The following is an 18,444-nucleotide window of genomic DNA, read 5'->3' as shown; positions in this document are numbered from 1 at the left end:
ACTTTAAGCAAAAACACATTTTATCCGATTACTAGATTAATCGATGGATTTTTTTGGTAGAATACTCGATTACTAAAATATTCGATAGCTACAGCCCTAGTAAGAATATTCAACAAGACTTGCATTCAATTACAATCAAAGACTTCTCATAACAAAATGAACATTGGTTTAGAAATAAATCTAACATTGGCAACTGCTGTAACACTCAGCTTATTAGACACAGATCCTCTTTTTTTTTTTTAGGTAGTAGCATCTAAGCATAAAGTATACAATAAACAAAGAGATTAGGAGTGCTCAGATTGATTGGCCACCAATCACAATCGGCCGATAATCACTTTGGGATGGTTGATCAGCGGTCTCTAAAAAAGCAGATCTCAATCTGATGACGTGCCTACATTGAAAGGTTTGGCATGACATTCAGCGGCTCTGTCTCAGTCTGTCTGGCACAGTTGAAATAATTATAATGCTTTAGGTGAGGAACAATTCATATTTCTTCATTAAATAACTGATAAAGTAATTTGAAAAAGTTTATGTGAGACATAATTAACAACTTTAAATAATTTATATTGCTAGTTTAGCCTTGGAGATTTATTTATTATTAGTAGTAGTCGTATTCTTATAACTAGGCCTATATATTGGCAGAAGAATGGATGTCGTGCTGACAATCATAAACAACAGCACGTGGTGTCACAGGCGGTGGTCTTCAGAGTGCACCTGGAAAGACAATAATGGACGACACTCATCGTGGTTGAGAAATATCAAGTTCTTTATGATCCACACAATGTACTTTACAAAGACTTGCAGGAGAATGAAAAAGCATGGGATGAAGTTGCAGCGGCTCTTGTTGCAGATGGTAAGTAATTTTATAGTGTTTTTGGCGCTTTCGCTGGCACACTAGCGAACAACTCAGTATTTGATTCAATTGGAACCATTTATTTACAATTTCTAAATTACACATAAGCACACAAATAACAAAAGCAGGTGATACATGCATATATAATAAACAAGTAAATGCTGATTTCAAGATGAGCAGGAAGTCAAGGCTGTGAACCATTTACAATACACATAATTTAAAACCGTTTATTAAATTGGTTTTCAGTGTGTCCTTTGGTAAATTTGATTGCAAACAAACCCAGTGACAAGATGGTAATATGCACCATGTTCTCTCCTACGTCGGTTAATGGGATGAACCCAAAGTATGCGTCTTTTTCATAGTCTCCTTAATAACAAATAGCCTATAGCACGATGGCCTTTCTTCTATCAACAACACGTACTGAACGGAAAACAAAGACAGCAAAACAAAGATGCAACAAAAGTAACAATGAAATTATTAATTAAAAAAGCTTCTTGCCAAGTCTTTTTATTTAAATGTATTTTAAATGGAAATAAAGCAATGCGAACGTACTCATTATAGAGTACTCTGCTCAAAATCCGCTGTTCAGTTGCGCGCTGCCTCCGCTGCCGGTGTGAAAGCAAAATAGGCGCGCGCTGCTTCTGCTCTGCCTACCTGCTGCTAACGCTCTGCTTCCGCTCTGCTGCAGCTTGCGGTGTGAACCCGGCCTAGGGCTGAAACGATTCCTTGAGTAACTCGATTACAAAAAAAAGATCGAGGCAAATTCCTCTGCCTAGAAGCCTCTTTTAATTTATTTTAAATCTCACATCAGGTTCTTTCGCAATGATTTTTTCAATGTGACACAACGCGTTTACGTCACCCACAAAGCGGAAGGAGACACAAGCGATGCGTCTGAAATCGCATACTGCAAGGAGTCAGCAGTGTTTTGAATTGAGGGCGCGTGCAAACGTAAAGAGAACATCGTGGCGTGTGTCCATTGCAAGATAGAGCTGGCATACCACAACTAGGGCCCTATGATTTCCGCGATGCATAAAATGCGAAGGGAAACGCGGAATCCAGTCATAAAAACGGAATTTACAGATTAATGCGGAATGGCACGGAATTTGCCAAATTTTGAATGAATTAATCAAAAATAGGTCATTGCACTTACATCAAATCACGATATGGACTAATATCTGTAAATATTAAGCCGGAACAGTCTATTTAAATATGAATCCTACATGTTCTGCATGTCTGTGTTAATGAATGGAGCAGAAGCGCAACTTTACACACACTGAAGCGCGCGTGATGCTCGCGGTAATTTCAGCTTCTGTTGTCTCACTAAATAAGGACGTGAACACATTAACAACATCTCCAGAACTGCTCTTCATGAGCATCTGAGCATTTGATTCACATCACATACACAGAACTAAACTAGAGTCACATCACACACAGAACTGTAAAGGTACGTCAACCCGTCAAAATAAAAGTCCGGTTTAGATTAAAGTCAAGTATTTGCCAGAGATGTATTACTATTGTTCAGCAGAATGTACATAGCCTACTACTAAAAAAAATTAATCTAACATTTTTTTAAGGTTCACACAACCTTTCTTCCATGTTTTATTTTTAATAGTAAATCCCCTTTGTTTACCAAAAAGTTAAGTTTGCTTTATTTTCAGTAATTTAAAGATAAATTAAATTAATGTTAAATTAATGTTTTATGTGTTTAATGTTTAATGTGCATCTCAGAAAATGCTTTATTTAAAACCCCAACTGAATGGCACTTAATTCATCTGTCAACTTTGTCATTGTTCATTGTTCACAGTACAAGTACAGACAGAGAAACAATGGGTAATAATTAAGTGTTTATTTTTGATGTATGCATTGCATTCTTTGCATTTAAAAAATAAAATAAAAAAATTCTAAAAAAGGAATCCTAGTTGTTCATTTTAAGAGACCCAGGAGTCTTATTTTCTCTTGCATAATTAATATTGCACTTTAAGCAAAAACACATTTTATCCGATTACTAGATTAATCGATGGATTTTTTTGGTAGAATACTCGATTACTAAAATATTCGATAGCTACAGCCCTAGTAAGAATATTCAACAAGACTTGCATTCAATTACAATCAAAGACTTCTCATAACAAAATGAACATTGGTTTAGAAATAAATCTAACATTGGCAACTGCTGTAACACTCAGCTTATTAGACACAGATCCTCTTTTTTTTTTTTTAGGTAGTAGCATCTAAGCATAAAGTATACAATAAACAAAGAGATTAGGAGTGCTCAGATTGATTGGCCACCAATCACAATCGGCCGATAATCACTTTGGGATGGTTGATCAGCGGTCTCTAAAAAAGCAGATCTCAATCTGATGACGTGCCTACATTGAAAGGTTTGGCATGACATTCAGCGGCTCTGTCTCAGTCTGTCTGGCACAGTTGAAATAATTATAATGCTTTAGGTGAGGAACAATTCATATTTCTTCATTAAATAACTGATAAAGTAATTTGAAAAAGTTTATGTGAGACATAATTTCACAAACAGTGTGAATGAATCGTTGCACGCTCTCTTTCTCTCTCAAAATGCAAATGGCTTCAAATCACATAGGGTCTGCACTATAATAGAGCTGCATGCTGCACAGTTAACACAGGAATTGACTGCACTATCAAGGCAGTGTCGCATCATAACTAAAGTTAATAAATTTTGAATTTAAATTTTAATTCTTGCCAGTGGGTAAACCAATGGTTCTCAATTCCAGTCCTCGTGCCCCCTGCTTTGAACATTTTGTATGTTTCTCTTTTGGCTTCAGACATTTTTTCTATTCGAATGTAAGTGCCCAGTGAAGTGGACCTCACTGGAGATTTTGATATGATTCCAGTTCGAATCGAACTTATATGTTCCATTCAAAGAGCATTGAAATGTGCAGGACGTGAATTTAAATTGCTAAATTATTTACAGAGGTATATGATGTCACACTTGTCCGTGTGTGAAGACATTGTGCAGCGCAAATCTGTGAATGTTCCGAAGTGAAGTAAACTTCAACAGATTTCCCTTGGTCAGGGAGTAGGGAACAATGAATGTGTAGAGACCATGTCATTAGCTGCATTTCCACTGTCGGGCCAGTGGGAGCCAGGGCTTAAAACGGGCCGGGCAGGGCTAATAGCCTCGGGCCAGTAGCACCGAGATCAGAATAGCGCAGGGTTTCCACAGTCGAGCCTGAAGCTCTGCTGGATGTCATTAAAACACGCACTTTACACGTGTCACGCAACGCCATCATTTCACCAAAGATTGACTCATCGGTTTTCGGATCACAAGTAGTTCTTTCGGACAGTTTGATTCAATAAACCGGTTGAAGATAACGGTTCACCGGTTCTTTTGCGCTCGGCGTAATGACGTCGTTGGCGATGATTGCCCTTAATTCAAGCCTTCGGTTTACCTGGGCTTATAACACTAGCACAGAATCAGTTCAGAATCAATCACCAAAAGAATCAGTTCGGTTCAGATGCTCTGTGTGTCGGTGTGCTTCACTCTGAATCACACATGCGCAGTATCATCAGCTCCTCGGTTCTCGAATCGAGAACGAGTCAATCTTTCGTTCGTTATCTGGCTCGGCTCTGTGTTCATCTTCAGTTCTCTCTTCACAGCAGTTCAGTCAGTGTACTGTTTGAGTAAATGAATTACTCCAGGATATTGGTTTGTTTGAACTCAGAGGGAGTGTCAGCCACATTAAAAAAGTTAACAGCTTAAGTCATTTGTGGATTAATGTGTATTGGAGACGCGAACCGTTTAAAACGATTCAGTTCGATTTGGTGAACTGGTTTAAAAAGATCCGATTACATCGAATGATTCGTTCGCAAACCGGATATCACAAACTGCTTTGTTTTGAACTCTCTCACAACAGACACGGAAGAGAAGACAATGCTGAATAAAGTCGTAGTGTTTGCTATTTTTCGACCAAAATGTATTTTCAATGCTTCAAAATATTCTAACTGACCCTCTGATGTCACATGGACTACTTTGATGATGTTTTTCTTACCTTTCTGGACATGGACAGTAGACCGTACACACAGCTTCAATGGAGGGACTGAGAGCTCTCGGACTAAATCTAAAATATCTTAAACTGTGATCCAAAGATAAACTGAGGTCTTACGGGTTTGGAATGACATGAGGGTAAGTTATTAATGACATAATTATGATTTTTCGATGAACTAACCCTTTAAGAATGAATGATAATATCTTTTTTTATTTTATAAAAGTTCCTGAACAAAAACATATTTACTATGGTAATGTTAATGTTTAGCGTGCACAGTCTTTTACATCGCTTATAAATATTTCTGCCTTGTTTAGTAATTATAATCAACATCGGATCAAGTTATTTCAAACACTTGCTGCAGACTGAAAGTGAGTTTTGAGCTCAACTTATTTTTAAAAGTCTTTAATACTGGTGTTATCTTTATGAAATGATCTGCAGCGCTGAGCTCTCCAGACGCAGAGAAACTCCGCCTTTGTTCATAACCACTCCTCTAGCCCCAGCTGGCCCTCTTTAGCCCAAGGTTTTCGTCGGGCCAAAAAACCCTGGCCGTTGGCCCCGAGGAAGCCCCAACAAGGCACGATCAAGCCCTCGGAAGTGACAGTGGAAACGCGACTGGCCCTGGCACGTACTAGCACGCCCGGTTTAAGCCTGACAGTGGAAACGCGGCTATTGTGAACACAGTTCATGCACAGAGATCACTTCTAATGAGCTGGTTATCTGAATAAGGTGTGTTAACATATAGAGACATGTGAAATATGCAGAGCTAGGGGTCGTGTGAGGACTGGAATTGAAAACGCTTGTTTCAATGCGCTTTTCTGAAGACCGCATTATTCACATTATTCTAGGGCTGTAGCTACCGAATATTTTAGTAATCGAGTAATCTACCAAAAATTCCATCGATTAATCGAGTAATCGGATAAAATTTGTTTTTGCTTAATTAAAGTGCAATATTAATTATGCAAGAGAAAATAAGACTCCTGGGTCTCTTAAAATGAACAACTATGTTCCCTTTTTTAGAAAAAAAATATTTTTATTTTTTAAATGCATAAAATGCAATGCATACATCAAAAATAAACATTTAATTATTATCCATTGTTTCTCTGTCTGTACTTGTACTGTGAACAATGACAATAAAGTAGACAGATGAATTAAGTGCATTTAAGTGCCATTCAGTTGGGGTTTTATATAAAGCATTTTCTGAGATGCACATTAAACATTAAACACACAAAACATTAATTTGTCTTTTAATTATTGAAAATTAAGCAAACTTAACTTTTTGTTAAACAAAGGGGATTTACTATTAAAAATAAAACATGGAAGAAATGTGTGGTTAAACCTTAAAAAAAATAATGTTTAATTTTTTTTTTGTTTAGTAGTAGGCTATGATCATTCTGCTGAACAATAGTCTTTAACCGGACTTTTATTTTGACGGGTTGACGTACCTTTACAGTTCTGTGTATTTGATGTGACGCTAGTTTAGTTCTGTGTATGTGATGTGACGCTAGTTTAGTTCTGTGTATGTGATGTGATGCTAGTTTAGTTCTGTGTATGTGATGTGATGCTAGTTTAGTTCTGTGTATGTGATGTGACGCTAGTTTTACTCAAATCAAACAGTCAAATGCTCATGAAGTGACTGTCAGAGCAGTTCTGAAGATGTTGTTCATGTGTTCACATCTTTAGTGAGACAGCAGAAGCTGAAATCACCGGAGCGTCACGCGCGCTTCAGTGTGTGTGTGATAAAGGAAGACGCGCTTCTGCTCCATTCATAAACAGAGACATGCACAACATGTAGGATTCATATTTAAATAGACTGTTCCGGCTTAATATTTACAGATATTAGTCCATATCGTGATTTGATGTAAGTGCAAATGACTTATTTTTGATGAATTCATTCAAAATTTGGCAAATTCCGTGCCATTCCGCGTTAAACTGTAAATTCCGTTTTTATGACTGGATTCCGCGTTTCCCTTCGCATTTTATGCATCGCGGAAATCATAGGGCCCTAGTTGTGGTATGCCAGCTCTATCTTGCAATGGACACACGCCACGATGTTCTCTTTACGTTTGCACGCGCCCTCAATTCAAAACACTGCTGACTCCTTGCAGTATGCGATTTCAGACGCATCGCTTGTGTCTCCTTCTATGGAATGATATTGCGGACTTTATTCAAAAGGCATTGCAAATTGTATTTGCAATTGCGTTTTCAATTTGTGGACGCATAAAATGTGACATAATCCAAACGCAAATGCAAATCGCGCATTACCGTTTTCATTTTCGATTAAGTGAACGCACAGTGTCTGCCAAATTTAAAATGGAAATGCAAAGTCCGTTTGCAATTGTTTCTCCCATATCTTATGAGCTATGAGCCTGTCATATTTAAATAGCAATATTAATTACCACATTTGCCTTTTCACTCTCTCTGCACTGTGCATGTAAACTGCCAAAACTCAAATGGAATCGCAATACCTTTTGCATTTGAATTTCCAACGTATACACGGAAACCTGTCAATCAAGTGACAGGGGTGGGGCCGTTTTATTGGGCGTGTTTGCATTGGGAAGTGACGATCGTACTAAAATGTAATCTGTTTTTACTAGGGTAAATATGAGTTAACGATAGTGTTTATAATTAAGCCACAGTAGCCACAAATGTACAGTTGTCTTAGACGAATTCTCCTTGATTCAGCAGCTGCACGATGTACAGCAGAGAGTCCTGTCTTGAATCTAGAGATCTGGTACTATTTCAGTGTGGCTTGGTAGCTCAGTGGTTAGTGACTGTCATCTCTCACGGCATACCGTCTTTTAGCGCGTGTTCGAAACCCGGGCAGACACAGACGTTCTTTATTTTTTTGTTTATCCTACTAACTTCAGCCGCTGATTTCGGACTTGCATCCTCAGTAGTTCAGACTTTGTGCAGTCGACTCGGGAGTGTGATGTCTGCGAGGACGCAGGTCCGGTAATTCTGCAAACAGCAGCGTACTTGATAACATGTCAGCTCGCCTTGACTACTGCAATTTTCCTCACTGTATGATCGCCCGTTTGGCGGCTGAAGTTAGTAGGATAAACAAAAATATAAAGAACGTCTGTGTCGGCCCGGGTTTCGAACACACGCTAAAAGACTGTATGTCGTGAGAGATGATAGTCACTAACCACTGAGCTACCAAGCTACACTGAAGTAGCACCAGATCTCTAGATTCAAGACAGGACTCTCTGCTGTACATCGTGCAGCTGCTGAATCAAGGAGAATTCGTCTAAGACAACTGTACATTTGTGGCTACTGTGGCTTAATTATAAACACTATCGTTAACTCATATTTACCCTAGTAAAAACATATTACATTTTAGTACGATCGTCACTTCCCAATGCAAACACGCCCAATAAAACGGCCCCACCCCTGTCACTTGATTGACAGGTTTCCGTGTATACGTTGGAAATTCAAATGCAAAAGGTATTGCGATTCCATTTGAGTTTTGGCAGTTTACATGCACAGTGCAGAGAGAGTGAAAAGGCAAATGTGGTAATTAATATTGCTATTTAAATATGACAGGCTCATAGCTCCTAAGATATGGGAGAAACAATTGCAAACGGACTTTGCATTTCCATTTTAAATTTGGCAGACACTGTGCGTTCACTTAATCGAAAATGAAAACGGTAATGCGCGATTTGCATTTGCGTCTGGATTATGTCACATTTTATGCGTCCACAAATTGAAAACGCAATTGCAAATACAATTTGCAATGCCTTTTGAATAAAGTCCGCAATATCATTCCATATCCTTCCACTTTGTGGGTGACGTAAACGCGTTGTCACATTAAAAAAATAATTGCGAAAGAACCTGACGTGAGATTTAAATATATAAATTAAAAGAGGCTTCTAGGCAGAGGAATTTGCCTCGATAATTTTTTGTAATCGAGTTACTCGAGGAATCGTTTCAGCCCTACATTATTCCATTTGCAGTGCGTTTTTTTTTCCGTCCTCATGTTAATGGATTAAAGCGTTCACACTGCACACACGGTTATTGGGCTGACAAGAGGCCCACCTGGTGGAGATGCATCATCTCCTGATTTCACTGGTGGCTCTCCAATCTCAGATCTCCAGCACACAGCAGGACTCCAGTCACTCCATTGCCCCCGAAAATAATAATCTCTAGTGGGCTCAACAGGCTTCACACGCACCCTGGCCTGGTACTCCTCTCCTACAGTCAGTTTATTATGGTCCAGCGCCACGTAATTTTCCTGAGTGACATTGTAATGTGCTGTCATCTGCAGGACAGAAGCATAGAACAATATGCAATAATACATGAACACAAACTCAATATATAAAACAACACTCAAAATGATGCTGCATTTGACTTGCAGAGTCAGTCTGAGCAGCTAACTGAAGATTTAAATGCATGCGAACGCAAATGTTATCTTACCTCCCAGCTTATATGTAAGGCTTTAAACTGCATCTGAAATTCATAATCTTTTAGGTTTTCTGGAAAGTTACTGCCTTTACTCCAAGTTATTTTGTCTCCACTTACAGTGGGCATATCTGGGGGTTGGGTTTTAACTGTAATTTAAAAACACAAATAAAAAACAAACAACCATTTAAAAGGAGCATGGTGCTTGCATAGACGTGTTTAATTCATAAGGAATGCAGGAACAGCTGATTTACACTTTGAGTGTGATGTAAGTTAATGCCTAAATGTTGACAATACAAGTTTAAAGTTTGTCAGTGTGTATTTCACCTGTTGCATCACCAAACACACGAACAGACTCGCAAACAAACGTCGCAATCGCTGAGGAGTAACCAAAGCAGAAGTACAAAAATAGGTCGACTAGTATAGATTTTGACCAAGTTTATCTCCGAAATGCCTTGTTTTGTGTAAAAGGTATCAAAAAGTTTGTCTAATGGTTCAAAGGATTGAAAAGACCATTATCAAGGCAAGTGACTGCTGTTCTAATGATTCTTAGTAGTATTTAGATAGTATTTTTAGTATTGGCTAGTAGTAAGCTACGTGATTAACCCAGATTGCTTAAACACATTGGCAGCATTTATTTTTTTGCGGTCATTTATATTTTGTCCTTTATTCAAATCATAGAATTTAACATTTAAAATAAAAACAACAACAACAAAAACTTGATTATTACCCATTTTTAAGATTCCCTTATATTCAAATGGGTTATTTTGTATTTTGATGGTAGTGTTTTGCACATTTAAATATAATTTTCCGTGCAAATGTTTATTTTACTGTGATGTATGTGTGTGTTTTATTTTTAAAGTTACCTTCCATTTAAAGCACATTTGCAACCCACTAATAGCAGAATTAATTCTACTTACTGTGTAGGCTAGGCTGATAATACAGTTTAGTGATGACAGATCCATTACAGGTTACATTCAACCAGAATGTGTTAAGATAAAAGAAGAGCTGTGTTAAAGAAAGGGGAATGTAAGAAGAGAATGTGTGTTAATCAACTCAACAGGTGAACAGAAACTGAACAGAATAATCTCATCCATTTCTACTTACAGGTTTTTGAAAGCTTAAAGAACAACTTCTCTTAGCATGCGATTGATTGCTCAGTGCCACTAGTTCACACGATCTACAAACACATCTACAAACACATATAAATGCAATTCAGATTTGAAAAGGTTTATTTATCAGTGTTAAAACTGTCCGTCCTGAAACTTCAAACTTCAAAACCTCAAACCTTTTTAAGTTACATTTCCCCGCAAGCACACATCGCTGGTCAGAGAAAGCTGTAGCGTTCCACCACACACAAGAAATGTTGGTCACATAGTCACTCACACAGGTCAGACCTGCTGTTTATGGTTGAACCAAAAGACAAGCACAATTAGAGATCAGAAGACATATATAGTTGTTTTTCAATATTTATAGTGGTACGAAATGGGCAAACAACAAAGTTCCCTACAAAACAGATGGACATAAACACACTTAACTAATATTAATTGGCTCTCAGAACATTCTGGGAACATTGTTTTATGGTTGTACACATATAATATCTAAACATGAAGCTTATATTAATGTTAGGGGGACATTCTGTGTTTGCTCCAGTAGTTACCAGTTTGTGTGTTCCTGCACTGGCTGGTCCCATAAAATATGAAGAAGATAAAGAGAGAGGTATACCAGTAACCCTTCATCACTCCTTGGATCTTTAAACACAAATGCAAAACATAATTCTTAAAAATAATAAAAATAAAAATAAAGGAATTTTTTTACCCATGTTCTAAACAATAAAAGTGAATGGAGAGATCTGTCAAGCTCAGAAATGACAAAAAAGCTACAAAAATGTGTCCATGTGTGCTATATAAGCATATTGAATCTATATAATATATTTTTTTTTTGTATGCAGAGAACAAAAGATTTCATCATTGTACATACGTGATTAGCTTGGACATTCTGCAGAAAATAAAACCGTACAGGTCCAGAACGACATGAGGATAAGGAAATGAGGACAATTTAAATTTTGGGGTGACTGAACACTTAAAAACATACCTTATAGGTAACAACACTCATGTATGTCATTGAAAGGCCTGATGCACACTCCATAAGTGCAGTAGATGGTAAGCATATTAACTTTAAATCTGGCTTCTAAAAATCTACGTTTTCAGGCTACGTTTGTTCTCACTGTCAGATTTTGGGATTGAGAACCGAATTTAATTTACAGAAGTGAGTCTCAAAATGTCTCAATCACACAGAAACCAAAGTCCCCTTCAAGAAAAGTCTGTTCACTCGGCGCCCACAGGCTACTGTATTTGCGACACCTCTGGGCAGCTCAAACAAGACCAAGTCCTGTCTAAATGAATGGGAACAGTGTTGCCAGATTGGATGGACGATTTCCAGCCCAAAAGTTTACAAAAACCTGCCCAAATTTTAACTTTAAACTTTAATTTTAACTGTCGAAATAATGTGATGGAATATATTACTGAAGATAGATAATGGCCATTTTTAACTCCTTAAAACTAAATAATGATGACAAAATAATCTGATGTCAATATATCTAATAATATAATCTAAATATGATGTTAAATAAATTTCCCAGTAACGGATCAAATCGGGGCAAAGACTTTAAAGAGAGAATAGGCTACCGAACATGAATAAAATATTCAAGCAAACAGTCAAAACGGCAATCAAGAAATTACAATATTATACAGTGTTACCAATACACTTAAAACTTATGTATCATTTTTAATGTCAGTCACAATATCACTACTTGGGAGGATAAATGTCATCAAGATAATCTATTTACCAAAAATACTATACTTGTTTAAGAATATTCCTGTTTTCTTACCAAAATCCTTTTTCAAGAAAATTTATTAAATTATTCAACCCTCTCTGTGGGATTACAAGACTCCAAGAATAAACAAAAAAACATTGAACCAAATCTGAAATGAACGGAGGGTCTATCCCTTCCAAATTTTATGATTTATTATTAGGTGTGTGCTTTAAAAAAAAAAAAAAAACTCCCTCAACATAACTTCTAACACACTCCCACACTTGGTTAGCTATTGAAGTGGAAGACTGTGATCCATATTTTGTATCCATGATCTGTAAACTGAGGGTAAATTTGCTTCCTTTGCACAACTACAAACAAAGTTCAGACTACATAGCAATAATTTCTTTAGATACCTACTGGTTAGAGGCACAACCACAATCTATGCTAGATTGTTTTACTATACCCCCATATAAAGATACATTTACCTCTAATATATATAACAAATTACAAACAATGTCTTCCCCCTAGTCCAATAAATATAAGTGCTAGAATATTCTCAGAACTACCTTTGTACTCACTTCTTGAGTCATTTTGCAATTTTTTTAAGCAGCAGGGTGTTTTTATTTTTTATTTTTTGCAGATGGAAATCTGTTTTCAGCATGTTCCAGAATGAGTTAGAACTACAAAATGTCATGATACATTGAGTCTTCAACAGTATATCTTTTGATTTATCGTTTAAAACCTAACAAATTCCTTTTTGTTAAATGTTTGAAATAAATGCTGCTTGGTTTGACGTGCAATGCATGCAATGACATTCTTTTTTTTTATAGCAGCTTAAAGAGACAGTTCACCCAAATAGCAAAATTATGTCATTAATAACTTACCCTCATGTTGTTCCAAACCCGTAAGACCTCTATTTATCTTTGGAACACCTAGCCGAGCCAGATAATGAACAAAAGACTGACTCGTTCACGAGTCAAGAACCGGTTGCATCGGTTTTCGGATCACCAGTAGTTCTTTCAGACAGTTCGATTCAATAAACCGGTTGAAGAAAACGGTTCACTGGTTCTTTTGCACTCAACGTAATGGCCTCATTGGCGATGATTGCCCTTGATTCAAGCCTTTGGTTTACCCGGGCTCATAACATTAGCACAGAATCAGTTCGGTTCAGACGTTCTGTGTGTCGGTCTGCTTCACGCTGAATCACACATGCGCAGTATCATCAGCTCCTCGGTTCTCGAATTGGACGCATGAGACAGAAACGGTTCTTGACTCGAGAACGAGTCAGTCTATTGTTCGTTATCTGGTTCGGCTCTGTGTTCATCTTCAGTTCTCTCTTCACAGCAGTTCAGTCAGTGTACTGTTTGAGTGCATGCATTACTCCGGGATATTGGTTTGTTTTAACTCAGAGGGAGTGTCAGCCACATTAAAAAAGTTAACAGCTTAAGTCATTTGTGGATTAATGCGTATTAGAGACGCGAACCATTTAAAACGATTCAGTTTGATTTGGTGAACTGGTTCAAAAAGATCCGGTTACATCGAATGATTTGTTCACGAACCGGATATCACAAAGTGTATGGAATCAGATTTTTGCCAAATAAAACAAACGCAACTTTTGCGAAAACGAACAAAAAATATACATTGATAAATGAGAAAAACACTCTGAAAATAAAAACGATAAACTAAATAGCAAAAAAGTAACAGCGTCTTCAAATAAACTGCATTCTTTGTTGATTTCACTTTCAGCTTCACGTTTGCTGAACGCAGTTTTGAATGCGCTGCCAGTGTTTTCGTTTTCGCTTTCCAAGTTTTTGTTTGCGCTTCGCAGATTTACGTTCGCCATTCTGACACAAACCTCTCGTGAGGGCGGGCTTAACAGCGGCTCGCTCTGATTGGCTCTTGAGATTTTGATCGGCGGCTCATTGAACCGCAAGTAGTGTTTTAGTGGCACGGGCACGTGTGGGTAGATGTAATAAGAGGATATTAAAGAACATTAATGATAAAACACGGATATTTTCCACATAGGCTTATTCGAGATGAGTAATCGGGAGGCTCACAGAGCGTCGTCAACATCCTGCTCGGCAGGACATTCGAGGCAGCCTGAGGTAAGTTTGTTGTAACTAATATAATAGATAAATCGAGATATAACAAGTGTTATTCCTCTGCAGAATGCAACAGTTTTATTTAGATTAGTAAGTGTTTGTCACGGATAGGTTTGTTATTTACATGTCTGCAGTGCACTTATGTTTTGTATTTGTATTATGTTATGAAGTTTGATTCAGTCCGTTACCCTGATTGCTCTTTATAACGCAACATTTTGCCACCTTGGATTTGTAATTTTCTGATCATCTTAGAGATATTGAGCTTCAAAGATTATATACCATACTCCTTTGTAGATATAACCTAAAAATCACATAATGTAAATAAGTTGTCATAAAATACAAATGTGAATAAATAAATTTGGAAAAAAAAATGTGAAAGAGAACCTTATAATTCCATGGTGATGATACCTAATATATTCAAGGATGTCGCGTGTATTTTTTAGCAAAGGACTCAGACTGATCATAACATCATAGAGCTGCTTAACCCTTCACTGGCCAAACCAGCACGAGTCATGGGCAGCGCTCGCGACAGTGTCCACCTGTGGAAGTTTTTTTACATGATTAAAATAGAAAACTTATTTGAAATTTAAATGTGACAATATTTGTTTTTACTGTAAATGTACCCTTGGTGAGCATAAGTGACTGATTTCAAAAACATTAAATGTTTCCAACAGGAAATGGAGAGAGGAAAAGGGTAAAGAAACGGCTTTGTTAATACCGTTTGTTCCAAAGTTAACCTTATCTGTAAACTTCTGTAAAGCAGCAGTTTGTTATAAACTAATTGTACGTTTTCAAATGTCTTGAATGATTATTGTACTATATAATGTCATTAAATGTCTTAAATACATATTGTATATTTTACTGCCCTAGATGGCGATACTCGGGATGAGGAGGCACTCTCTGTCCCACGGGTGATGCAGTGGCTGACTCGTCAAGCACATAGGCACCTGCTTCAGAGACAAGCCTTTAAAAAAAACTGTTGAATTTGATAAGACATGCACCCAAACCATTACATTTCCCGCTGCACATCTGTCAGATTTTAATGAATTTTACGAAATCATGAAAACAGCAGTGCAACATGGTGCTTGCTTTTAGTGTAGATTTCAAAATGAACTTGAATGTCTAGACCATGTTCCTCCCAAAAGTTTTAATTTCTTTTTTTAAAATCATAGATACTGTACAACAACACTTGTTAATGATTTTACATGCTTTTCAGTGGTTTACAAAGTCTTAAATACTTTTGTTACAGTATTTCACAAAAAAACACTATTGTTCAAAATAAATGAATGGCAATTTAAAGTGATTTTCTAGTGAATTATTATACACCAGAAAATAAAAGACAGTAAAATGTCTTGGTCATGTGACTCCTTGGCAAAAGATGATGTTTAAACACCAACAGATAGTGGTTTCTAATCTAAATCATTCATGTGCCGATAACATGCGCAACATCTTGCATTGCACTTGTCCATAACATTAAGTTACTTGAGTCTTCAGATAGGCAAAGCACAGGCTGACAGACACAGTGAGAAGACACAAGATATCGAGATAAATTGGCAGCATAACGTTATGAAGTGTTGGCCTGAACAACCCTGCAGATGCATCTGAACACAATGAGAGGGGAAGCCCAGCAGTCAGAGCTGCCTCCATTGTGATTTCAGGTGGGAGATTGTTTCAAAGAAAGAATTCAGCTGTGAACCAACTTCTGCCTTCTTTCTAACCCGTATGACTTTCACATTTAAGTCAAATGTTAAATAGAGCACTATCTTTGGATGACATCAAGCGTCTGTAGATATAGAGCCCGGTCATTCATTTATTGGTATTTTATATACACAGAATAAGATTAATTGGTTCAGTGCCTACCTGGAGAAGTGACATCTTTGGCCCTGATAAGTAATATAAAAAAGAGGATTCGATATTTGTTTTTGTATGAAAAAACAAAGATAGAACTGTTTTCTTAACCAGATTAATGACACAGCGTTATCATTAACGTAAATACAAAAGACAATTTCCAATTAAAGAAAGATCATTAAGAAACGTGTTTCACATATCCATTTTAAACCTAAAAAATAAGCCCAAGTAACGTTATAACTTAACTTACTTTGGCACCAATGGTCTCTAACGTAACAATCTTAACTTGCGATGCTTTTGAGAAACACAGTTAAGTTCATATAAGTAACGAACAATGTAAATAAAGACCAACTGTTGCATTCTGCAGAGGAATAACACTTGTTATATCTCGATTTATCTATTATATTAGTTACAACAAACTTACCTCAGGCTGCCTCGAATGTCCTGCCGAGCAGGATGTTGACGATGCTCTTTGAGCCTCCCGATTACTCATCTCGAATAAGCCTATACTTCTTCCGATGTGGAAAATATCCGTGTTTTATCATTAATGTTCTTTAATATCCTCTTATTACATCTCCCCACATGCGCCCGCGCCACTAAAACACTACTTCCGGTTCAATGAGCCGGCGATCAAAATCTCACGAGCCAATCAGAGCGAGCCGCTGTTAAGCCCGCCCTCATCAGAGGTTTGTGTCAGAACGGCGAACGTAAATCTGCGAAGCAAAAACAAAAACTTGGAAAGCGATGGAGGGACCGAGAGCTCTCGGACTAAATCTAAAATATCTTAAACTGTGTTCCGAAGATAAACAGAGGTCTTACGGGTTTGAAACAACAATACATCATTGCTCAGCCCAGCAGTTATTTAATATTGTAAGTATAAGACTTACCCCTCACTTTCAGCTGTCTGTTAAACAGCTGTCTGCGTAGGCACCATGGATGCTGAGGTCTGTCTCTCTGTCTACCTGACCCCCAACCCTTCATCCTCCTCCCTTTACCGCTCTCGCTCTCGGTGCCCCTCCCCTTCTACCTCCATCTGACAGAAGGATCTCTTTCTCTATCACTCTACTCCTTCCTTTCTGTTAATCATCTGACCTCTCTCAAACCAAATGGGCCTGGCTGAGCAGCCAACTTACATTCTCACCAAACACACACACACACACACACACACACATTTTATTAATTTATACATAAGTACAGACAGAGAAACGATGGATAATTAAATGTTTGTTTTTGATGTATGCATTGCATTCTATGCATTTAAATAATAAAAATATTTTTTTTCTAAAAAAGGAAACTTAGTTGTTCATTTTAAGAGACCCAGGAGTCTTATTTTCTCTTGCATAATTAATATTGCACTTTAATTAAGCAATAACACATTCTATCCAATTACTAGATTAATCGATGGAATTTTTGGTAGATTACTCGATTACTAAAATATTCGATAGCTACAGCCCTACTGCAGAGATAACACAACGTGTGCCGTATACGTCTGATTCGCGAACTAATGATTCCTTTGAACCGATTCAATTTAATGAATGGTTTAAACAACTGACCTGTACAACACTGAACTCACGAGACGTCTGAATTGGTGTATAAAAAAAAATCTGTAACACTTTACAATAATGTTCTATTTATTAAACTATTTAACTACATTATTTAATGTTTACTATTACTAAACTGCACTTCTACAACATTGTTAATTTCAACATTTAGGCTATAGCCTTCATTGTTGAAATCAAAAGTTGTACAGATTTGTTAACATAGTTAATGCACTGTGAAGTAACATTACCAAACAATGAACAGCTGTGAGTTTATGAACTAAGATAAACAAAGATGAATAAATATAGTAACAAAAGTATTACTCGTGGTAAATTCATGTTAGTTAATATGTTAAAGGGATAGTTCACTTTCAAATTAAATTTTGGTATGTTTTAGCTTACCTCAAGGAAATCCAAGATGTAGATTTCGTTGTTTCCGCAGTATTTCCCATTTTGATATTTTTAGGTCAAATCGTTCTTAACTGTGACTCATATAATGGAGGTCTATGGTCACCACCTCAAAGAGCATGCACAGAGAAGTCCAAATTAAACAATTCTCCATCGTAAGTACACATGAAACGTGCGGTTTGTGTAAGAAAACGAACAGTATTTATATAGTTTTTACCTCTTGTACACAACCACGTCCAACTGATCTGAGGGCGCGAGTGCTTCCTAATGTGACGTGCGTGCGCGCTCTGGCTTAGTCTGCACAAGCGCGGAAAGCGCCGGAAGTGATCTCTCGCGCATGAACGTTCGCGGCGGCGCAGCATAACGTTCGTTCTGAACGTTGAGTAATTAAATACATCGGTATGGCGGTATACAAAAAATTAACATCATAACGAAAATATACACTGATTATATACACTGACAA

At 37.3% G+C, this 18,444-nt stretch overlaps 2 protein-coding genes across 2 annotated transcripts in view; one reads left to right on the top strand and one right to left on the bottom strand.

The window, feature by feature from the left end:
* Window positions 1–18,444, top strand: part of LOC132142681 (mitochondrial ribosome and complex I assembly factor AltMIEF1-like) — a 77,251-nt gene that overhangs the window by 40,245 nt on the left and 18,562 nt on the right. The window lies entirely within an intron of this gene.
* Window positions 8,867–16,994, bottom strand: LOC132118326 (uncharacterized). Its single transcript, XM_059528513.1, has 8 exons — window positions 16,923–16,994; window positions 10,931–11,021; window positions 10,559–10,670; window positions 10,378–10,462; window positions 10,191–10,278; window positions 9,598–9,648; window positions 9,286–9,419; window positions 8,867–9,130 (listed from the first exon to the last, which is right to left on the bottom strand). Exons 2-8 carry the CDS (start codon window positions 11,007–11,009, stop codon window positions 8,867–8,869), a joined length of 813 nt encoding a protein of 270 aa, XP_059384496.1. The 5' UTR covers window positions 11,010–11,021; window positions 16,923–16,994.

Source organism: Carassius carassius, chromosome 1 (genome assembly GCF_963082965.1).
Source record: "Carassius carassius chromosome 1, fCarCar2.1, whole genome shotgun sequence".
Classification (NCBI taxonomy): Eukaryota; Metazoa; Chordata; class Actinopteri; order Cypriniformes; family Cyprinidae; genus Carassius; species Carassius carassius.
Note: the sequence above shows the minus strand (reverse complement) of the source record. Positions and strands in the feature narration are given on the sequence as shown.

Bases quoted from the DNA above. Each gene is read 5' to 3' on its own strand.
- LOC132118326 (XM_059528513.1), bottom strand. From the start codon at position 11,009: ATGAAGGGTTACTGGTATACCTCTCTCTTTATCTTCTTCATATTTTAT. The intron at 9,649-10,190 runs GTAAGTAGAATT...GTTACTCCTCAG, and splicing joins TTATCAGCCTAGCCTACACA to CGATTGCGACGTTTGTTTGC. The intron at 9,420-9,597 runs GTGAAATACACA...TTTAAATTACAG, and splicing joins TGTGTTTGGTGATGCAACAG to TTAAAACCCAACCCCCAGAT.